General features: G+C 43.4%; 1 protein-coding gene across 2 annotated transcripts in view; it reads right to left on the bottom strand.

Annotated features, from left to right (window-relative positions):
* The window catches only part of LOC128328239 (protocadherin-23-like), a 169,080-nt gene that overhangs the window by 41,657 nt on the left and 102,776 nt on the right, over nucleotides 1–24,647 (bottom strand). For both annotated transcript variants that reach the window (XM_053258030.1, XM_053258029.1), the window contains exons 5-9: nucleotides 22,294–23,310; nucleotides 20,135–20,322; nucleotides 17,381–17,480; nucleotides 5,392–5,549; nucleotides 1,722–2,562 (exon numbers count right to left, since the gene is read on the bottom strand). In XM_053258030.1, the coding sequence (XP_053114005.1) occupies nucleotides 1,722–2,562; nucleotides 5,392–5,549; nucleotides 17,381–17,480; nucleotides 20,135–20,322; nucleotides 22,294–23,310 (2,304 nt within the window). The remainder of the gene's footprint in view (nucleotides 1–1,721; nucleotides 2,563–5,391; nucleotides 5,550–17,380; nucleotides 17,481–20,134; nucleotides 20,323–22,293; nucleotides 23,311–24,647) is intronic.

Raw genomic sequence — 24,647 nt, forward strand, 5'->3', positions numbered from 1 at the left:
GGGCAGTAGCCTCATGTGACCCACGTAAGGCGGCATCACGTTTCTTGTCATCCAGGTTCTTTAACACGTCATCACCATCCTTGGGGAGGATGGCCCCTGTCACCAGAGCTGCCACTTCTGCATCGATAGGCAGCACCTTAAGTATGTCCATAACAGGCTTGGCTGATGTATAGAACTGCCTAACCGCAGGCAGGGTGCCCTTCCTCTTGCTGGGCCTGTCCTATTCCGCCTAAATGATATCAAGGAATAATTGTGGACAGGGGACCGACACCTCGGGTGGCCTGAGCGAAGGAAGCACGGCTGGGTCCCCCTCACGGTTATCAGGGACAGACTGAGTCACCCCTTCCAGTCTGAAACTTTTATGGGCCTTGTGCAGTAGCACAGGAAAATCAGACTGAGAAAACAAGTAATAAAGAGGCTGCTGAGTTGGGCCATTCTCTCCCTCATCCCCTGAAAGTTCTCTATCCTCTCTGCCATAGTCAGAGGCCTTGGAGGGATCAGAAGTGTCGGTGCTGCAGGGCATGTGGGGACAGGGCACGCAGGGACAGGAGACCCATACAGAGACAGGACAGGCAGCCCCCTCTCTTGCCCAAGGGGCCGGGAGCCAGAAGGCTGAACAGTCATCTCCCAACCCATGCTACTCTGTCCGTTCCCCAAAATGGTGGCCACGGGACTTTCGGCGGGAACCAAAGGCCTGTTGGAGGGAACGGGCAGCCAGGGTAATTTGCTGAACTCCTCCATCATGACATGGTGGATCAGGGCTGCAAAACTTGGGGGAATCTCGTCTTCTTTATTTGTAGCCGCCTGCTGGCAGGCCTGCACTAAACAGGAGCGCTTAGTGGGCAGAGCATCCGAGGGTTCGGTTGAAACCTGTGTCCCCGTGACCACCCCTTTAATTTCCTCCACACTCTGTGGCCAGAACGTGGAGCTCACCCTCCGAGGAAGCAGAGGCACTGAGTCCCCCTTTGGCCGGCAACCCCTCCCAAAATGGAGCCTTATGTGCCACCAAAGTGCCACTGGCTTTCCTTTTCATGGCTGCCTTCTTCTTAACTTTCAGGGGCTGAGCATCGGGTAAGGGAGGTGTTGCCACCACCCACTCGGCCTGGCACACTGAGTGCACTACAGAGTCCTCCGAGAGAGAGGGAGAAACCTTTCTCTCTCGTTGCGAGAAGCTTCAGCCACCATATTGCAAGGGCACGCCGAAAGCAGCAGCGGAGGTAAGCAAAAGACTCGCTTTACCAGCTCTGTCTCCCTGATTCCCCCTGACTAGCACTAATCCATGCAGGGAAGCCGAGGTGGGGAGAGAGACAACAGAAAGGCAAGAAACGCCTAGTAAGCACTGGAAAAAGTTTCAAAAACGGAGCAACCAACACTAGAACCTGCTGGAGCAAGACAGGGTGAAAAACGGAGGGCTGAGGGGATTGCTCCTCCCTCCTGGTGGTAAACAAAGCTCTGTGATTGGCCCTGCCTAGGAGCAGGAGGTCAAGGCAACACAGAATAGACAGCGGATACAACCCTCTTCTGAGGGAAAACATGCATTCTGACTGCCTTTAAAAATGTGTAATTATGTGGTGTAGATGTAGCATGCTTATTATTTGTCCATACTTCTCTTGTTCTATGTGCAATTAAAAAGTTATGTTTTCAAATGCTTGATCAAAAGAGGAGAGGAAGATAATTTACAATGCAACCTCACTGCGGCTGACTTTTTCCTATTATCTTACCTGTAGTTTTGTCTAGTACAAATGCGTGGTCTTCACTGCTTGAGAGAAGGTGATATGTGACTTGTCCATTCTTTCCTTGGTCTGGATCCTGTGCAGTTACATGATGCACTAGAGAGCCTACCACTGAATCCTCTCTGATGTAGGAAACAGGAGATGAAATAAAGCTAGGACAGTTATCGTTGACATCCAAAATGATAATTTTTACAGTCAGTGAACCCTGCTTGCGATCAGTCACATTTACAGCCTGGTCTGCTGCTACTACTCTCAGGACAACAGACTGAGTCATTTCTCGGTCAAGGGGAGCCGCTGTGATCAAGCTACCATGTGAAGGATGAATGAGAAATGGATTTTCAGTGAAGTCGTTTCTGTGTATAGAGTACTGCAGATTGCTGTTTAGAAAACTTCCATCGTCATCTCTTGCATTAAATGTATACACCAAAGTGCCAATGGGCACATTTTCCTCAATTCCGATTACAACAAAGTCATTCTGGAAAGAAGGTGAGTGGTCATTTTGATCTTCGACACCAATAGTGAGAAAAACAGTATTATTCTGTGGAGGACTATTCAGATAATCAATTACCATAACTCTAAAAAAGTAGTGAGATGTTGTTTCATAATCAAGTTCTTTGGAAAGAAAGAGATTGCCACTGAAACGGTCGATTTCAAATGGAACATCAGAGTCTTCTTCAGATATACTAAAATGCTGTTTTCTGTTGGTATACGGATGCTGACCAGACAGTCTTACAGAACCCAGTACTTGTGCAGGCCTAAAATTTTCTGGTATGACAAAATGTCTGATGTTTTGGGAAGAGAGAGATCTCCCTGTGGGAAGCGGGATTACCTGAAACAAAGGAACAACTTTTTGAAAAACGATATTCCACATTCCTTAGTTATATATTCCACTTTTGTCTGGGTGAGGATTTAATTGTTTACAGTCTCAGCATATACACTTCCGTTAAAGCTAATGTGTCTCAAAGACTGAAGAGACATCAAAACTGTTTACACTCACAAGACAGTCCTAGTCTAGACTCTTCAGTCTAGTCCAGACTCCTCAGTCTGTAGCTCCTCAGTAGTCTAAAGAGCTCTTTCGCGTGTATGCACAGACTACACACCATGTGATAAATGGTTTAATCTACCAATTGATTTTGTGGAAGGGTTATTAAATCACAGCAGAAATGGCTTTCGTATGGATCTTTTTAATGGTCTCAGGTACTTCCAAGAATCATGACCCACCCGCTGCATACTCAAGGAATAAACAAAAAGGTTTTTTTTAAAAGAAGTTTTTAAGTGCTTCTTACTGGCACTGTGTATGATATGAACCCTCTTAGCAATATTCAGCCCGCAGTGCAGTGCTTGAGAAAGACCCCACAACCAAGAAAGTGATAGTTTACACAGAGCCTGCACACTAGGGGTGTGCATGGACTGCGATTTGTGTACCAGTCCAAATTCAGACTGGTCCGCATAACACTTTTGGTATTGTACATGATTAATCCTGGTTCATTTCAAGTCACAAATGCTATTTCATCAGGGGATATAATTAGTGATGTGCACGGACCGGTCTGGAGGCCATTCTACAGGCCTCCGGACCGGTCCAGACATGGGCGGTACGGGGTTGGGGCAGACTGAGGTGGGGGTTCCTTTAAGGGCGGGGGGGAGGGTGTACTTACCTCCTGCCGCTTTTCCCCCTCCCACACGCCTCTTTTCGTTAGCAATTGGGGCAGCAGGATACCTCCCTGCCGCCCCTTCCCCCTCTCGGCTGCAAAAGGCCTCAGGAAGCCGCATGCGCGCACATCGCGAAGACGTGACGCATGCGCAAAAGTCTTCCTGGAGCCTTTTGCAGCCGAGAGGGGGAAGGGGCGGCAGGGAGGTATCCTGCCGCCCCAATTGCTAACAAAAAGAGGCGCGCGGGAGGGGGAAAAGCGGAGGGAGGGATAAGTACACCCTCCCCCCGCCCTTAAAGGAACCCCTACCCCAGTGCCGGACCGCAGCTCTGCGGTTCCGTGCACATCTCTAGATATAATGTAGTGCTCTCTGCCGTAAGCACTGAGAAATACTTGCTTATACTTCAAAGTTTATGCAAACAAACTTTTGAAGTGTGACCAAGTTTATTTAACTGCAGCTTACTAATGAAGAGCACTAAATTATATCCCCTCAAGGAATTGTATTGAAATGGACCAGGATAAATAATATACAACACTACATGTATTGCACCTTTGTTGTTTGCAAGTTTTGTTTGTTTGCACATAATGGAGCAAATAGACAATTATGATGTAAAATGGGTGCACTCCCAAAAAAGCAAACTCAGTATATATTAGTTCTCAGGTTGTCAACTAATCGCTCTTTTTAAGAGTGTATTGCTTGTTTACCTCTTGTCAATAGTTTCCTTTTAATAGAGTAGAAATCATAAATACCCAGACCATCATTTGCAGCTATACAGTACATTTAAAATAAGAGAAAACATTTTCTGTTTTCCCAATCTACTAGCTCAGAAAAGAAATTTATAAACTAGGAGTAATGATGTTCTAGGCATGTTTGTAATGTTTCTTGCTGAAGATATTTATCATCTGTAGGTCAGCCTTTCTTGTGAGTTTTAAAATATACTATTAATGTATTTGAATTATAACGAAAGGTGTAAAGGTTGGTCTAGAAAGGGATTAACATTGTTACTATGTCTCTGCAGAGGCTTGTGTTTCTTTACAGCGAGGAGACTTCTACAGTTGAGACTGGGTATTGGTGTTTTTAGGAAGCCATGTCAGTTGCTATGAGAGTGTGGTTTTAAAAGGCTGATAGGTTCATATTCTGTCTGAGAGCAGACAGCATAACTTGAGATTTATAGGGCTTAGAGGGAACTGGGTTCCTAAAAGTGATTGGTTATCTCGCAAACATTCTGGCCAGTATTATTGGTCAGCAGAGTCAAGCCAAGGATTGGTCCAAGGTTCTGAAGATTCCAAACAGAAGGACATAAAAGACCAGGAGCAGAGGTCAGAGGGGAGATTTCTTGTTGTTGAGGGACAGTAATGAGAAGGAGAAATCTGAGGAAGAAGACTGAGAAGGCAGAAGCAGCAGGGGACTGAAGAGGAGGCCAGGCTGAAGACAGGAGCTGGTTACTGGGAGGAAACTGGAGGAGAAGCTGTGCATAATAGAGAAGAGATCTGGGCAGAACCACTACGCCTAGAAGTGCCTGTGCCATCTTCAGGAAGGAGACTTACCTGCAAGGAAGCATCTTCAATAGAAGCATTTTAAATAGTTAGTTTGGTACCCAGTAGGGATGAGCCTGAATTCCAATAAATTGTAGCTGGGGCTGATGGGAGTTGTAGTTCAGCAACATCTGGAGGCTCCCAGTTTGGGAACCACTGTTCTAGAGTTAACATCCAAAGGCAAGTCTCATCTACAGCAGTCAGATTTGGGGCTTTTAAAGAGACAGGACACTAGAATTTCTGCCTGATGTGAGTTGCACGAGGAGGAGGTTGTTGGGGAAATTAATGGTGAACTAGGTTTAACCATTACAGCCACTTCCTTTAGTAACAGCTACCATTGTAAGCACTTAGTAAAGCAATATGTAATTAGAATGTTTTATTTATTATTTAAGAAACATGCAAGAATCTGAGCTACACTTAAAAAATATCAGAACTTGTGATAGTGGTGACACAATATCTGTTTAAGCCCATACCTCAATGTTGATGACTGTTTGTCCTTGAAGTGGAGGGATTCCCTGGTCAGCTGCAGTGATTACCATTCTGTAACTTGAACACCAACTATATAAAAGTGCTTCTGTGGTTCTTAATTCACCACTGTTCCTGTCAATCTGAAAATGACCTAAACTTTCCCCTAGAAAAGATACATTAACATTAAAAAAGAGAGAGAGATTTTAGACTTTGGGCCCCGTTGAGAGAGGGAACCAGTTTCTTATTCCTTTTGCTAAATAAACCATTTTGTAAGCTGTTGTTGTTGTTGAAAACTAATATTATATATTTTCACACACCTGCCTATTATTTTTATTTTGATTTATTTTATACATTTCTATACCGCCTCAAACCAAAGTCTCGGGGCGGTTCACAATAATAAAACAATATAAAAACACAAAACATTAAAATCAATTAAAATGCTGAAAAGCAGCCTAAAAACAAAAACAACTTACAGTATTTAAAATTACAAAAATTAAAGTTAAAAAGTTAAAAGGCCTGGTTAAAAAAATGAGTCTTCAGAGCTCTTTTAAAAACCGCTAGGGATTAGGGAAGTGTTATGCAAACAACACCTTCTAGAACAAAGCTAAGAATTAAGCACATGGCTACTTCTCCATCCCTTGCTCCAGTTGCCTCCCATCTGCTTACCTGGGAAGGGAGGAGAGAATGCTCTCTAATATTCCACAGCAGTTAAAATGAACTATGTTTCTCATAAAGGTAAAGTTGTGCCGTGGAGTCGGTGTTGACTCCTGACAACCACAGAGTCCTGTGGTTTTCCTTTGGTAGCATACAGGAGGTGTTTACCATTGCCTCCTCCCATGCAGTATGAGATGATGCCTTTCAGCATCTTCCTAGATCGCTGCTGCCCGATATAGGCATTTCCCATAGTCTGGGAAACATACCAGCGGGGATTCGAACTCGCAACCTCTTGCTCCCTAGGCAAGTTACTTCCCCACTGCACCATTAGGTGGCTTATGTTTCTCATAGCTCTGTTCAAAATAGTCACCCTCTCTTAACCTGTGCTTTGACCTGTGCTTTGGTTCATTTGAAGCAACATCAACTTCTCAGCCAAAGGAGCAACTATTTTAACCAGAACAATGAACAGTCTGCAACCCTATAACAATCTGCAATCTGCACATGGGTATGTACATGGGAGTAAATTCTACTGACCACAGAGGGACTTAGTTTTGAGTAAACATGTATAGGTTTGCACTGATAGTTAATTTCACAGGTAATGACTTGATTACTTTGGGCCTGGTTTAAGAACTTATGAGCCCACATATCTGCAAAGTAGATTGCGGTTACAGTTCACTTTAGGAGAAGAGTGCCTATCATGATAGAACAATCCACCCAATCCTAAAGCCTATTGTGCTTAGAATGCTCAACAATTGCTCCCGGCTACTCCCAGTTTTCCAGGCCCATCCCATGAGCATTCATTTCAGGGTGTTGGTTTTTTTAAAAAAAATAAAAATAAAACAGAAATGTCATGGTCAGCTCACTCTTAGGGTTTCCTGATTCCTAATATTTTATTTTCACAAGTTCTCCTTCAAGGATGCAATATTAGACAAGATGTGGCCACATACTGGGCATGGTAGAGATTGGTTATGCTCTGAAACAACCACCAAAAGAGCAAAAAAGATAAAATGCAGACAATACCATGAAACAGACATTTTCCTTAATCTATTTTAACGGTTTTTAACTATAAGGATAGATGCCCATTTGTATACATCAACTGTAAAACAAGCCAGTTGTCTGCAGCGTCTAGGCAAATGGTAAGGCAAATTTTATTTTATGCTTAGTGAAAGCTGCTTTGAGTATTTCATGTCTTGCACTAGCCTGTTGTGACTCAGGTAAAAGGAAAAGACTCAGAATATGGTTAACTGACAGAACATTAGGCAGAGGATTGCTCCTATTGTTTGAAAACCTGCTATCAAGAGGAGACATTAAGCTTTTGAAATAAGTGTTGAGCAATTGGATCCTGGGATGTTTTGCTATCTCCAAGGGGAAGATTGTAATTGCTACCTGGATGTATCCCTTTCCCTGCTAGACGCTATATCTCTTCCCTATAAAGGAAACAGCAAGCTTTTGTGTGTACTTGAGTTAGGTGGGGGACTCAGAGGGGATCTTGAGGTTGCTTTGTCCAAAATGTTACTTTTGTGTTAGTTTAGCACTGTTAGCTAGGGATGTGAGAAACGTTTCGGGTACAGAACGATCTGTACCCGAAACAGCCAATTTCGGGTGATTCGGATCTGAACCGAATCACCCTTCTGGCCCTCCGAAATTTTTTGTAGCCGAACCGAATCACCTCCGTTTCAGCTCCGAATATCTGTTGTTTCGGATTTTGACGTCTATTTGAATTTCCCGCCTTTTTGCCTCCCATTGACTTCAATGCAAAAAGGTTTGAAATTCTTCTACTTGAATTTTGGGTCCCAGGGGCAAAATAGTGGGGTGGGGTGGTAGTGCCTAATGGGTGGAGGCTGCCACCCCAATTGCAGAGTGATTGGGCAAAGGGCTGATTTTTGGTGAATTGTTGATGTGTCTTTAAGGTTTTCCCCCATTAGGTATATTGGAGGGTGTATTGCTTCACGTCAGGGGGAAAGGGGTGGCCTAGAGCAGTGTGGGGTTGGTGGTAGTGCGGGGTAGGGGCAAGGAAGCTACCTGAATTTTTTCAAAGGATTTGTGCAGAGGGCTGATTTTTGGTGAATTGTTGAAGTTTACGCGTCTTTAAGGTTTTTCCTCATAAGGTTTAATAATGGAGCTTTCAGCAGCCCCATAAGTGCACTTGGGGGGTGCTGGGGTGGCCCAGAGCGAGTGGTGGTGTAGTGCACATAGGGTGCCAACCACCCCCATGGGTTTCTAACCCATGGGGTACTTGGTTCTGTTGTTTCTGAGGTGTTCTGAGTGTGGATTCTATGATAGCAAATAAGAGTGGATTCATGGTGTCTCATTGAAAATCTCATTTGCTATCAAAGAATCCACACTCAGAATACCTCAGAAAAAACAGAACCCTGTACGCCATGGGTTAGAAACCCATGGGGGTGGTTGGCACCCTATGTGCACTACACCACCACTCGCTCTGGGCCACCCCAGCACCCTCCAAGTGCACTTATGGGGCTGCTGAAAGCTCCATTATATTATAACTTATGAGGAAAAACCTTAAAGACGCGTAAACTTCAACAATTCACCAAAAATCAGCCCGCTGCACAAATCCTTTGAAAAAATTCAGGTAGCTTCCCTGCCCCTACCCGGCACTACCACCAACCCCACACTGCTCTAGGCCACCCCTTTCCCCCCGATGTGAAGCGATACACCCTCCATTATACCTAAAGGGGGGAAACCTTAAAAACGCGTACACTTCAGAAATTCACCAAAAATCAGCCCTCTGCCCAATCACTCTGCAATTGGGGTGGTAGCCTCCACCCATTAGGCACTACCACCCCACCCCACTCTTTTGGCCCAGATCCCACGCTATGCCCCCAAACTGCCCCAAAGACACTAAAACTTCAAAAATTCACCAAAAATCAGCCCTTTGCCCAATCCCCCTGAAATTTGGGTGGTAGCCTCCACCCATTGGGCACTACCACCCCACCACACTATTTTGCCCCTGGGACCCGTTTTTTAATCCGAATTGATTCGGATTCAGATTAATTCGGATCTGAATCGAATCAGGGGTGATTTGGATGGACCATATTTGGATACAAAACAGAACAGGGGTTTTTCGGTTCGGATCCGAATCGAAACACTGAAAATCCAAATTGCACACCCCTACTGTTAGCTTAGACCAGGGCTGCACAACTCAAATGCCCTGGTGGGTTGGAACCATCCACAGCTTGGCGTGCAGGGGCTGAGGTCAATTGTTAGCACATTATTACATTAAAATTAAAAATATTATTAGTTACTTGTGGATCTATTCCCCCTGTCAATGGACCTATAGTTCCAACCAAGGATAGTGGCCAGGGGAAAAGTCCTGACCCTGCTCAATCAGTAGGGCCCCTAGAGTGCATGCCAGCCCCAAACAAATGCCAAGTCCTCTCCTCTCCCTAAATTGTTGTCGCTTTCAGGCTGCAATCCTAGGCATGTTTACATGGGAGTAAGTCTCACTGGGCACCCCATGGATCATATTTCTGAGAAAGCATGTACAGGATGGCGCTATAAGACAGTTTCCAGCTCCTGTGTTGCTGCAGGATACCCGGGGGCCAGTAAAAAAGTCCCTGCAGGCTGAATCCAGCCCCCGGGCTTTATATTGTGCAGGCCTGGCTTAGACCATGCTGCATGGCTCCTAGGAGTGTGATGCAAGCTTTTGTTTCGTGAACTGCAACTTAAGACCTAAGATTTACTGAGCCTGTCTAATACTAGATAGGAAGAAAGGTATCTCGCTGATGCATTTTAACCATTTTGCCTTGTTTGCCTGAATATCTAAATTCAGGCAAACAAGGCAAAATCTACTTAATTTTGCCTTGCTCAATATCTACTTAAATAAACTAGATTTTGATTGTTTTAAACTTGATCTAGGCTGGAAACATGCTTTGTTCTGCCTCCCTATGTACCTGATCTGGCTACACGCTCTTTAAAGAGCCAGTGCAGTGTATGTTGGGGTTTGTTATTATTTAGAAAAGTGCCAAAAGAAGCTACCCACTCTAGTTACAGAGTAGAGCGCTGAGTTTAGTTGTTGAAATCATTTAAAGAACATGCATGGAGATTGTTGTACAATCTAAACTAAACATGTTTATTCGAGAAGTACGTTTGAGATAGGAAATGTATCTAACAGCTACATAATGGATAGGGAGGAAGGGAGGGAGACGAGAGGGAGAGAGAGAGAGAGAGATGTTTCCATCTTCTCTCTAGGAGGAAAGGAAGAGGACTGACTCACTACAGGAAGTACCTGAGAAGTCAAATCAGTACAGTAGAGGCAAGCAGGGACAGATAAGGAGACCCTCACTAACTACCTCTACTCTCAATACCTCTAGTGGTCATTAAGATAGTTGGTGCAAAAGGTCCTACAGCGTAGTGGTTAGAACGCTGGACTAGGACTGGGGAGATCTGAGTTCAAATACCTCTTCAGCCATGAAACTCAATGAGTGACTCTGGGCCAGTTCCTTAAGACTCAGACTAACCTACTTCACAAGGTTGTTGTGAGGATAAAAATAATAACCATGTACACTGCTGGGCGGCTTGGAGAAAGAGCAGGATATAAATAAATAAATAAATAAATAAATAAATAGGTCTTAAGGCATCTTGCTCAGAGAAGATTTTAATGTTAGTTTTGGCAGCTCTACTGAGGAATTTTAAACTAATTTGGAGACAGGGGTGGAGGTCAGGCAACCTTCTCCCGGTTTGCCACACCATCCCTCCCTCAATCCCTTTAGGAAGCACAGAGGGCTCAAGAAAGAGGTGTGTGTGGAGGTTTCAGCAAGAAATATTGGGACACTCGTGCCTTCTTTCTTCCCCTAGAATCTCTATGTGAGAGAAAACTTTGTCTCTTCTTGGAACTAACAAGCTCAGAGGGCTTGGGACCAAGGTGAAGATTCTTCTCACTTGTGCATGCTGGAGGACTGGGGAAAGAAGGCAGATTTTCGTCTTATTTCCATTTGGAAAAGATTAAAAAGAGTCTTTCCCATTCTCACTTACCTTCTCTATACTCCCACACAGATGAGATAAATACCTGCCTCCAAGGGCGTAGCTAGGGGAGAGGGGGGCCGTGTTCGCCCCTCTCCCCAGTGGGCCCTCGGAGTGGGGGAGATAATGAAGAAAATAGGGAGGGGTGGAACTGGGGGCCCGTCAAAAGCTGGGGGGCCTGGTTTCCTTGAACCCATCTGCTCAATTATAGCTACACCCCTGCTGCCTCTCTCCAAAGCCTTAAGAACATAAGATCAGCCCTGCTGGATCAGGCCCCCTAAGGCCCATCTAGTCCAGCATCCTGTTTCACACAGTGGCCCACCAGATTGCCGCTGGAAGCCTACAGGCAGGAGTTGAGGGCGTGCCCTCTCTCCTGATGTTACTCCCCTGCAACTGGTAACTTTTGTGCCACGGGAGCTAATGCTGTTACTCCCCTACAACTGGTTACTCCCCTGCAGCCTTCTATAACAAGCCAGCAGGGCTGGGCAGTAGCAAAGACAGAGGCTTAGCTAGTAAGCTAAGCTAATCTGTGTGGAACCTTGCGACTGATGCTCAGCAGCTGCTTGTGCAGCACTGTAGGAGGTGATGACGTTGAGGCTATTTCCACGATCAGGAGAAATTGGGCTAGGGGGAGCCTAGCCTGATTTTTCCTGACTGTGAGAACCACTGGGCTTGCAGGCGAGCCCTGTGGGCTCCAGGTGGTTAACCCGCCAAAGTAACCCTCCCCTTAAACCGGGTTTGCGGAGCGAGTGCTCTGCAAACCCGTTTTTTGAAATCATGAGTAGCCGCGGCGTGGCTTCACGCCACGGCTACTCACAAGTAGACCCCCGACCGGGAGTCTGAAAAGCAGCCTCCTGGTTCAGGGGTCTCTCCAGCATGCCCTGCGTACTCACGCAGGGCATGCTGGAGCTTCCAGGCCCCTGAACTCCCCAGCCCCAGCCGGCTCTGTGATGGAGCCGGCAGTCGTGTGGGTGGTCGCTGCGGTCGCCGAGAGCAGACTGCTGCTCGTCTGCGAGGAGAGCAGGCTTAGCAAACCCCTCCCTGCAAACCCCCTAGAGGCTCTTCTCACTAATTGTGAGAAGAGCCTCAGTGTCTACTCCAATATCCTTGTGTTAAATTGCTCCATCGATGTTAGGAACATAGGATACTGCTTTATACAAAGTCAGACCATTGGTCCATCTAGCCTGGTCTACACAGACAGGCAGAGTCTTTTCTCTCAGCCCTATCTTGGGGATGGCAGGGAGGGAACTTAGAACCTTCTGCATGCTAGCATGCAGATGCTCTTCACAGAGCCACCCCATCCCCAAAGAGGAATCAAGGAGAACCCTGATATTCGTATATCCAGCATCCATGGTTTCATGTATCCGTGGATGGGTAATGGACACCCAACCTCGGTATACACACGGGAGGGGGGGTTAAAATAGCTAAAAGGGGGTTAAACTCACATATCCGCAGATCGGAGATGGCCTGAAATGTCTTTGGAGGTAATTTCTGGTCACCATTTTGAGAGAGGGAGCCATTTATATCTCATTTATTTGAAAAAAAAATGCAGAAAAAGACCCAAAAAAAAGATGATTTCTGACTTCAGGGCGTCATTGCTGGATCACTGGAGGCCTGCAGAGCACAGTAGGGTACTTTATTTTGCCCTTTTAACTTTTTTGTGGTTTCAGGGCAATTTGGGGGCCTCCAGGAACCTAACCCCCATGATCCCATTGCCCCAATGACTCAGTATTCGTGGTTTCCGTGTCTGCAGTCATTGTGGAGAACAGAACCTCCTCAAATATCAAGGTTCTCCTGTATCTTACAGTGTTGGGGTCCTTTGGAGCAAAAGAGGCTAGAGTAACCATTTTGGTGGATAAAGACAAAAGCTGAGAAGTCAGTGGAATGCCTGCATCTACAGCAGAGCCAGATGGCCCCTGCTAGTGAATGCATGGCATCTGAGTTAAGTCATAACAGCATAATACACAACTTGTGCCACTGGAGCCAATGCTGAATTTTAGGACCAAGCTGGAAAGTAGATTACAGAGCTCTACTAAAATACGCATTAAAATGCACATACCTGGCAAATCTTTCTATAGAGTTATGCAATGTTTCAATGCATCACAGGCAACGTTCTGAAAAAATGCACCAAACTGTTCAAAAGACTAAGATGCATGCTTTGAATGGCTAAAATGGGTCTCTCTGTCTGATCTTGTCATGGAAATCAAACCTTACACAGCTAAGCCAAAAATTTTATTATCCTAACTCAGAGTCCAAGTCAGAAAACAAATGAGAACTTTCCATGAGCAAAGTCCTAAATGACTACAGATAAAGTAAACTTTCCCTTTTCTAGATCAGGAGAACTGGGATTCTTGATGGCAGCACTCATCAAAGGATGAAAAAGCAGCAGAATTTGAAGCTTCTGACAGCCAACCCCTCACTGAGGAGGCAGGCTTGCAACAGCTGCTCTCTCTGAACAGTTATTGTATAGCACACTATCAGCTTAACACTAAAGGAAGAGAGCCTCCAACTTCCATAGTTTACTGCTGAAGAGGGATAACCAGAAAACAGACTTCACATATCCAGTTTCTTATAATGAGGAATGAACATGCTGCTAGTCACTGTGGAGTTCGTGGTGTCTGAAGTTCTTGCTTTCTCCAAGTCATGTACAGTGTGTGAATATATGGAAAACTAAATATTACTGCTCCCTCTTTTCCTTCCACTTTATCAAGAGTAAAAAAGAGGAAAGGGAGAAGCACCAAACCAGATAAAAAAGAAGGAAAACCTCAAATGTCTCTGAATTGAGCTTTATTATTGGCCTGGTGCATTTCGGCAAAACCTTTTCCAGTATCTTTCAATAGTTTCCAGCATCCCAATAGCGTGTAGTTACAAAGAGTAGCAACAAGCCTTTTTTCCAGCCTCTTTTAACAAGTAAGAGACATTGGAATAAGAGCCCTTGATAAAGGCTTAGTCAAAATGCATTGGGGCCAACAATAGAATTCAATTCAGAGGCATGTGAGGTTTTCCACCTTTTTTACCCACCCTGGTAAGGGAAAGGGTAATTTAGTTTTATGCTACTTTAGAATGTTTTCTTTTACTTACAAACCATTATGACAAATATAAACTAACTGTGGGACACGAAAAACAGGAAAAGCAAATAAGTGTAAAATTCATCTTTATCTGGGCTTTGTTATCCCATAGCTGGTTTTAAATTAACAGAAGCCAATTATCACAGATTTAATAGGTTAAAGGATTACAGCTTCACTCCTAAAATACCAAATGCTGTATATAAACAACATTATGAATGTAAATCCTCCAAGCAATTTCAAAGCAGTTGTTTTAAATATGAATTCTAGAAGAACACCTGTGTATTTGATGCAGTAAAAAGAGTCCTGTTTTAAGGAATCGCAAATTGATTAGGGTATGAAGTTTCAGAGGATATAGACTAACTGACCAGATCACATTACATTTATGTGTGTGTGTTAAGTGGTGTAGATCTGTACTATTTTAAAATTAGTCTGCTTTTTTTTTGCTTGTTTCAACAGAACTGTAGTTTCAATAGTACAATAGTTTCAAAAGTACTGTAAAACTAACAGAACAGCCTTTTAAAAGAGGGTGGGGAGGATGTTCCCTGAATAAAGTGTTTAATGTATGAATGTTATCTGTTTAGCAGTAGGGTATTTTAGATCTGCATTTTTTCCTAAACAAGTTTCAAATAAATTAGAATTAACCCTATAGTGTCCATACTTTTACTATATCCTTAGCACAGCAAGAAGAAAGTTAACAAATGTGATTTTGCTACCCCACAAAAGCAAACACCCCACAAAAGATGAAACAGGATCTATAGCACACAAGCCCTATTGTTTGCACAGATTATCTTTTGATCCCTGTCTCAGACTGTCACAACCAATTCCTAAAGGAAGAAGATTTCCAGTTAGTCATGGGAAAGTCAAGAACATTTTTCCACTGGGATGTTAAAAACATTTGTATATATTGAGTGAAATCCTAAACTCCTGAGGATGTGGACAAACTGTTTTGGACTGTGTATCCTACCACCTGCTCTCTTGACACTGCCCAACTTGCCTTATTTTATCTAACAGATTGTCGGAGAGGATCTGGTAAACATCTTAAATGCTACTCCGAAGGAGGGTAGGATGCCTCATGTTAAGGAGGCTATCATTAGACCATACTTGACAAAACCTAAATTGGACCCCCCAGAGTTAGGCAACTATAGGCCTGTCTCTAATTTCCCATGGTTGGGCAAGGTGATTGAGAAGACGGGTAGCCTCTCAGCTCCAGACAGTCCTGGAAGAAACTGATTATTGAGACCCATTTCAAACTGGCTTTCGGGTGGGCTATGGGATTGAGACTGCCTTGGTTGGCCTGATGGATGATCTCCAATTAGGTACGGACAGAGAGAGTGTGACTCTGCTGATCCTTTTGGATCTCTCGGCAGCTTTTGATACCATAGCCCAGGGATTCTCAACGTTGGGTCCCCAGATGTTACTGGACTTCAACTACCATAATTCCCAGTCCAAGTGGCCTTTGGATGAGGATTATGGGAGTTGAAGTCCAATAACATCTGGGGACCCAACGTTGAGAATCCCTGCCATAGACCATGGTATCCTTCTGGGTTGCCTGAGGGAGGTGGGATTAGGTAGCACAGTTCTACAGTTGTTCCGTTCCTACCTCTTAGGTAGATTCCATATGGTGTAACTTGGAGACTGTTGTTCTGCAAAGCAAAAGTTACTGTATGGAGTTCCACAAGGCTCATACTGTCTAAAGTGCTCTTTAACGTCTATATGAAACTGCTGGGAGAGATCATCAGGCGATTTGGTGCAGGGTGTTATCAATATGCTAATGACACCCAAATCTATTTCTCCCTATCAACTTCATCAGGAAATGGCATAATTTCCCTATATGCCTGCCTGGAGGCAATAATGGGTGGGATGGGGAATAACAAATTGAAGTTGGATCCAAATAAGATGGAGGTAGTGATTGTGGGGGGATCAAGACCCAAGAGATGGTTTAGATCTGCCTGTTCTCAATGGGGTTACACTCCCCATGATAGGTAGCTTGGGAGTGCTCCAGGATCCAAAACTCTCTCTGGTTTCTCAGGTTGAGGCAGTGGCCAGGAGCACTTTTTATCAGCTTCAGCTTATACATCAGAGACACCCATTTCTGGAGGTAACTTTAAAACATGACCTTAAAACTGTAGTACATATGCTGGTAACCTCCAGGCTTGACTACTGTAATGCTCTCTATGTGGGGCTGCCTTTGTACATAGTCCAGAAACTACAAATGGTCCAGAATGAGGCAGCCAGGGTGGTCTCTGGGACAACCCAAATGGACAATATAACACAAATTTTGAAAGAATTGCACTGGCTGCCAATATATTTCCAAGTGAATTACTAAGTGCTCGTCATTACCTATAAAGTCCAAAACAGCTTAGGTCCAGGGTACTTAACTGATTGCCTTCTTTGTCATGGACCCTGCCCTATTAAAAGCATCGGGGGAGGTCTGATTATGGGTGCTGCTGGCTCTTCTGGTGGCGATTCGGGGCCAGGACTTCTCTGTTCCTGCCTCAGGGCTTTGGAATGGACTCCCTGTTAAAATAAGAGCTTCTCCATCTCTGATTGCTTTAAAAAAGACCTTTAAAACATGCATGTTTTTTCAGGCTTTTAATTAAAATTAATTTTAAACTGTTTGTTTTATTCTGTGAAATTGTTTTAATTGTTTTACTCTGTGAATTGTTTTTAATTGTTTTAATTCTGTGTAAGTGTTTTAATTGTTTTGGTTTTTACACTGTAACTTGGATTGTGTACATCGCCTAGAGATATCAGGCGGTATATAAATATGATAAATAAACTATACTGAATATGTTTTAGTATTATTATCAACTTAATCCTGGGTAAATTGCTATTATCTGTTAAGAATTTTGTGAGTGATGAAAGAAAGGAATGAAATCCTCAGGAGCAAGTGTCAAAGGATAAAATGGTGAAGTTGGCTACTCCCAATCTTTCAAAATCAGTTATTCAGATCTGATGAATAGAGAGAGCTGATCTTGCTATACACGTCGTTCAGGGCACACTAATTATTAGGAAAGTCTGGCAAATTGACATTTTTACAACTCTCACATGAAACTCAAGACATGAAGGCTTTGTCATAACACCGTATGTGATGGAGAGGTATGCCGCTTTCCCTCCATACGCTTGAGCCAGCATTAATTTGGAAAAGAGGGATTTGCAATATCAGCCAAACTAGATTTGCAATAACAAAGTCATCCTATACGCAATAAATATCTTTACTGGCTGCTTTCTGGCCCGCATATTTTGATAGGACACACCACTTCTATGCATGTGACAAGCCAGAAGTTCTTACCTGATGACAAGGAATACAACACCATCCCATTGTTTCCAGAATCAAGGTCTTTGGCATAGAGACTGGCAATAAGTGTTCTTGCAGGTTGCCCTTCCAAAACCTAATAGCAAAACAGTTGGCTTGTTTACAAATAAACTTTCCAAAGTGCAAAGAATTAAGGATTAAATCAAATGCACACATATTAAAGAAGCAGACAAAACCTCCACACTACTAAGAACTCCAGGAGTGTTAATGGACTCCTAATCATAGTTGGACAGGAAAATTGTTCACACAACCAAAAACTGGGTAGGAGAAACATCCTATCCAACTTTAGGAGGGTTTTTCAATTGTATGTCAGCAAACAACTAGGTAGGATGAGAAGGGAGCGATCGTGTGTGAGAGAGGAGCTGGACAGAACGACTTTTCCTGGTTAAAATGTGGCGTATGAGAGTTGGATAGGATGGCCCCATCTCACCAAGCTCCTCTCTCACACATGACCACTCCCCTCCCGCAGTTGTTTGCTCACACATGACTGAAAATCAGGAGTGCACAGAGTTTCCGAAGCTAGGTAGAACACTTGTCCTACCCAGTTTTCAGTCATGTGAACAGCCCTAGTATCTTTCTTTCTACAGCAAGTAGCTAGCCCCCTGTGCCTCAGCCCCACAAAAGTGTTTTCATGCCAGTAAAGTCAATGCAAACAGAATCTGTCTTGTTTCATTTAAGTGAACTAAAACAACTGCCCAGGGATGCAAAAGGAAAGCTATCTGGTCTCCTGACACCCGCTACTGGGAGGGCTACTGGGAGGTTGCAATCCTTGCTTCCCAGGTAGAGCACTATAGCAAGGGGAAGATCAGCCTGGCTCTCACCATCAGCCAGAGAAGGAGCATCTGCATGGAGCTTGCTTCCTATCTCCTTGCCTGAAAGAATTCTGCTCTGACTGCCAGATGCCCAGGGACTGGAGAAGGGAAAGGAAGTGTGCTCTGGCTTCTGCCATTGGCCAGAAGACTAAGGGGCTGCTGGGTGCCTTTGGAATGTTCTTTGTTGTAAGTCGCCTTGGGAATCATTTTGATCAAAAGGCAGGCTACACATCAACAAATACAATTCTAGAAAAGTACAACTTTTAAAGTGACTGATTTCTCTTGAAAATATTATTAATACTTTCTTCAAAGGTCTAAGGCAGTAAAAATATGAGCTCTTATAGACAGCTTAATGAAAACTGCTACTCCTTACATTAAAGAGCTTAACTAGATACATCAGAATATACGGCTTACCTATGAAACTAAACCATGAACTGTGCTGTTTAACTTGGGTAGGTATCAAAAGAATGTCTGTCTCCATGAGAAACATTGGTGTTAATTTAAGGTTTTAATATCAATAGTACAAACCATTAGACCCTGATGACATGCCTTCAGGAGAGCAACTGTAGCTGTGAGGACTACAAAGCCCTATTATGAGCTAGCAGCATAAGAACAGCTTTGCTGGATCAGTCCCAAGGCCTATCCATACCTGCCAACATTTCCCTATTTTCCCATTCACCTGAATGGGGAAACAGGGACATGTGGGCAAGTATGCCTATCTAGTCCAGCATCCTGTTTCATACAGTGGCTCACCAGATGCCTCTGAGAAGCCCACAGGCAAGAGGTAAGGGGATGCCCTCTCTCCTGCTGTTGCTCCCCTGCAACTAGCCTTTAGAGGCATATTTCCTTTGAGGCTGGAGGTGGCCTATTGACACCAGACTAGTAGCCATTGATAGATCTGTCCTCCATGAATTTCTCTAAGCCCCTATTAAAGCCATCCAAGCTAGTGGCCATCACCACACCCTGTGGTAAAGAATTCCATAGATTAATTATGTGCTGTGTGAAAAAGTACTTCATTTTGTTGGTCCTAAATTTCCTGACCTTCAGTTTCTTCATCATCTTTGTTTGTTAGCCGCCCCTTAACAAATTGTCCTCTGGGCATCTTACAACACAACATTAAAACATGAGATTAAAACACACATTAAACTATAAAAGAAAGAAAAAAGGGGGGAGAAAGAAAATGCAAAATACAATACAAAAACCATTTTTAAAAACATTTTTTCAAATCAGTTACAATTGCATATGCGAACAGTTTCATGCGATGACCCTGGTTCTAGTGTTGTGAGAAGGTGATCAAACTTCCTCTCTGTCCACTCTCTCTAGTCCATTCATAATTTTATAGATCTCTATCATGTCACCCTATAGTGGCCTCTTTTCCAAACTAAAAAATCCAAGATGCTGCAGCCTTGCCTCACAACGAAGGCACTCCAGGCCCTTCCTTGCAGGCATATATAACTTAGATGTAGACTACAGCAGAGTTTAGGAATGCAATTATGGTTTTCAACCACAGGCCAAGTAACTGAAGTTCTGGTTTTAAACAGGTTTATCTCACTGGCGAGTGGATGACACTTCTTAATTAGGTGTGTATGTATGAACAGTATTTCATTTCCAATTCAAGCACCTCACCACAAGATGGCGCTCAAAACAAATTCAAAAAAATGTATGCTGCAGAATAAGAACACTAAGAAAGCATTTTTTCCACACCTGAAGCTTAACAAGCTTTTGCTTACATTGGTTGGCAATGTGAATTTAACATCTGTACTGGATGGAACAGCCATTCATGAGGACATGCCATCAGCATATGAAAAATGACTCTTCCGCGTTATATCAAACATTAATAAATAAATAAATTCATATATAGCACAAAAGTACTTCTTAACGTCACACGTGAAAAGGTTCTAAAGCAGTTACTCCAAACCTTGATGTGCAGCTCTGCTCCTGAAGGAAGTTGGGGGAAGGATGGGTGGTTATCATTGATGTCAGTGACTGAGATATAGGCAGTAACTGTGGCATTGTGTCGCGGGGCACCATGATCAGTCACTAGAATGAATAGTTGGTGGTGAGCTTGCTGTTCATGGTCCAAAGCAACCCAATTAATAATTTCACCTGGAGAACAAAGGCGATGAAAGAAAGGAGAGCTATGGGCTGTCTATTTCAGGCATTAATGATCTGCACAAGATCTTTAATACACTCCACTAGCTATTTCTGTCACCTGATATGCATGCTATACACTGGACAGACCCAAGCATGATCCTGTCACTCAACATTTACTTGTGCACCCTGGGGTCATTATAACTTCATGGTACTCTAAGTGACTTGACTTTACACCAAAAAAGAAAAAGAAAAAACCAACCCTGACTTTGAAGCCATATGGCTGCTTTAAATAAGCCAAAATGTTTGCTCTTCCTTGCCAGCATAATAAAAGAAAGAAAAATATTGTAGTTGTTGGCCAGCTGGCTGAGTCATCATATACTGGAGATCTATCAGCACAGATCCTCTTTGGAGACTATTTTCTTCCCTTAGCTGTAGGACTGAGGCTATTCCATGGTCCAGCAGACACTTGCTAGGCATCTGGCCTTCTTTATCCCAGGAGTCTGGGTGCTTCTCACAAAATTCATTGCAACTGGATGGTGGCATTCTTATTTGATCTCTGCATTATCTCTCTCTATCCATCTCTATTAGCCATGTTGCTTTACTCATTCTCCAGACAGCAAACAGCACAGGGTTTTTGCAGAGCAGTCTCAGGTTCCACATCTGCGTAATGCAAGCACTCCCTTGCCAACTAGCTTCATCACTTCTGCTTGATTTTCATTCCACATCCCTTCTGATTGGCTTTCAACATTTTATTTTACCTTGTTAAAATATCTGCCTCTGTTTATCTTGGATTTGGCATTTTATTTTACAGATTTCACCTTCTCAAATGATAACCATACATCCTATTTACAATTGTGCTACAGAACTACTAAATCTTTCCCCACAAATGTCCTTGAGCCACGTCTAAGGCAACAAACAGAAGACTTCCAGCCTAATGAGGACAGTTAGTAGGTAGAAGTTTGAATCAGGCTTGATTACTCTTCAGGAACCAATAGTTCAGGCACTCCAATGCCAGGGTGAAAAGTGAAGATTAGAAGGAGAAGGAGCAAATTAAAAGATGACAGGTAAGGCAAGGAAGGAAATACTAGGAAGAAACTCCAACAGGCAGGCAGATTGTAAAGAATTCAAGAGAAAGCCAGTGGTAAATTCAGGAGTGGGCATGGCAAGGATGGAATCAACTGGTAATGCAAAGAGAAGGTCTAATTAGCCACCATCCTAGAAGTAAAAAATGAGGGACACTGCTTGTGATCAACACAAGCATATGAGTGATAGACCTGCCTTTTCTATATCTTGATAAATTTACTATATGAAGCTGCCTTACACCAAGTCAGGGCACTGGTCAATCCAGCTCAATATTGTCTTCACTAACTGGCAGTGGTCCAGGGTTTAGACAAGGGTCTTTCCCATATCCTGCAAATAGGGTAAAGGGGCACCTTTTAAAAGTGGTAACTCTCTTACATTTAGCAGATGGAGAACAGCTGCACAGTGTCCCTCCCAGTGGCTGTTGCTTTTTCCTTGTATTTACTTCTAGACTGTGAGCCCTTTAGGGACAGGGAACTATTTCAAATTTCTTTTATATGTAAATAACTTTGAGGACTTTTTTTTTGTTGAAAAGCAGCATGTACATATTTTTAATAATAAAGTAATATTAATCCCTGCCTGGTGATATAAAGTATTGAACGAGGGACCTTCTACAGGTAAAGCATGTGTTTTATCACTGAGCCTTGGTCCTATCCACCCTGAATGCACAGGAGTGAAAATGTATGAGAAAATTAGACCGGAAACTCCACTAACAGAGACACTTAATTCAGCTGTTCCCTTCTTTGTGTGCCTCTTTTGCTCCACTATTTTATGCCCTGAATTTGGCTAAGCAATAACTTCATTCACAAAGGAAAAAGGGGCACTACATATTTCATTCACGACTGTTTAGGAGAAGGCTACATATCCCACAAGAGATATGGGGAAGATTGTAAAACTTGTTACCTGTATTGGAATTGATTTTGAAATATTTCCCATCAGATAAGAGGAAATAGGAGAGCTGCCCATTTCTCCCAGAGTCGCCGTCAACTGCAGTGACTGTGCCAACTACTCCTTGGGGCAATGAACTTTCCTCAATGTCAAAAAAATAGGCATCACACATGAATGCAGGAGAATTGTCATTTTCGTCAATCACATTAACAATCACTAATGTACTTGCATTTTGCCCTGACTTATCCATTTGGATCGTACCAAAAGCTCTGAAACTATGTGTTTGCATAAGTTCATAATCTAAAGGGTTCCTCAGGAAAATCTCGCCTGTTTCTGGATCAATTCTAAATGAAGTAGAATCTATGTTATGTTCTAGGAAGTACACAACCTCCCCAGGGGTATGTTGTGTATCTAGCTTCCAGGCTTGGATTTGCAGAATTCTCGCATTAATGGGAGATGTCTCACTAACTTCCACCTGATACACCAAATTTTCAAAAGTCAAGGTGGGGCGTCCCTTTTTCTCATCAATTCTCACTGTCAGGATCAGAAGAGAATTCAGAGGAGGACTTCCATGATCTTCTGCTGTGATGTGTACTGTGTGTTCATGCTGCTCATCACCAGCCAGAGTCCTGGCAAGATAAAGCACCCCAAGGACTGGATCAATGTTAAACACACTTGATTCATTGCTTCCAATGGTGTATCGGATTGCTCCATTTAGCCCACTGTCTTTGTCTTCTGCATGGGCAATGTAAAGAGCTGTGCCAGGTATTGTGCTTTGTGATATATTTATCTGATCAGATTCCACTGCAAACACCGGAGGGTTGTCATTAATGTCAATTACTGTTATGTTGACTTGGGCACTGCTGTAGACAGGGGAGTTTCCCAGTTGTGACTGTACTGTAAGAACTATATGACAATGGATTTCATGGTCAAGCTGTTTTTTCGTGTAGATTATGCCATACTGAGGGTCAATAGAGAATCTTCCAAAGGGATCACCAGAAGAAATTCTATAAGAAATAGTTTCTAAGAAATCTGTAAAAAAGATAAAACACAACCAGTATCAGAGAATGGGTGTCTGATTGGTTAGGGGCTTCACTTAACTTAAGATACCCTAGAATGTCTGTGAAGTAGGGATGTGCAGAACATCCCAAAAGTGAAACTTTCTGACTCAAAGCAGCCTGTTTTGAGTCTTTTGAGCTTTAATCAAATACCCTTTAAATAAAGGGCCTGTTTTGAGCTTGGAGCAGAACAGCCCTCATTTTGATTGGAACGTTTCAATGTTCTAAGTGCATTTTGGATGCCTGTTTTCCCCTTGCTGGTTGGTTTTCTGGCACTGTTTCTGATTAGCTTGTGATCTCCTTGCTTCTTGGTTGGCTTTTTATCACACAATTCAAGTGTTGTCATGGGCAACTGTGCCCCCATTTGCTGGGGAGGGAGAAGGGAGGAGGGAAGGGAACACAAAAGGAGGGAATTTCAAAATGTATTCAAAGGGACTGGGAGGCAGAGAGAGCCCTTATAGTCTCTTGAAGAGGATACACCAGGGAAGGAGGAAGGAATCAAGGAAGGTTTGGTTTTGTGTTTTTTTTTCTCAGCACTGAGTATAATATGCTATAACTATCTGGTTTTGATGGATCTCAGATGATAAAGGCAGAACTTGGGTGCTGCCTTCATTTAGTTATGGTTTGTTTTGTTTGTGAGATAGTGTTGTGGCAAGAATTGGACAGTGACAGCTCTGTGTGTGTAATATTTCTTAGTGATTGCTGAGATGAGCTCCGTGTCTGGCCTTGATACTAACTTGTGCTTCACTCACTGCTCTGGTCTGCTCTGCAATCTGCATTGCAAGGCGTATTCAGTCAAAATGTGGCTGCTCTAGTTAAGCTTATGGTTATGCTTGCTGCTAAGGGTGCTGCTGTGGCAGCTGTTGCAATGCTAGCAAGTAAGGAATTGTAATTGTGTGAGGGAGAGCAATTTGTGGCAATGATGTTGCTGCACAGACACTGTGGCTGACAGTGGATTCTGGGTGAGTGATCATTTTTTGGCCATTTTTGGAATGTGTCTGAAATGTGTGTTCTGTGTTGGCGGGGAGATAAATTCCCTTTACTGTATGCTTCTGAAGTATTTGCAAGGCAGGGTTGCAAAATGCTTTCCACTCTGTGAATGCAGCTTATTCCGACCATAGGGAGCAATGGGCAAACTCGAAACACTCCACTGTTCCCCATGGGTAGCTCCTAGGGACACCAAAGTGGGTTGGGTGGTAGGGCATGATGTGGGCTACCTACCACCCAACCCACAAAAGAAATGAAAAACAGGCAATTTTTAACCTTCCCCTAAACCCCCATAGGATCCTATGAGATGGGGTGTTTCAAGTT

Source organism: Hemicordylus capensis, chromosome 5, assembly GCF_027244095.1.
Source record: "Hemicordylus capensis ecotype Gifberg chromosome 5, rHemCap1.1.pri, whole genome shotgun sequence".
In the NCBI taxonomy this organism is placed as follows: domain Eukaryota; kingdom Metazoa; phylum Chordata; class Lepidosauria; order Squamata; family Cordylidae; genus Hemicordylus; species Hemicordylus capensis.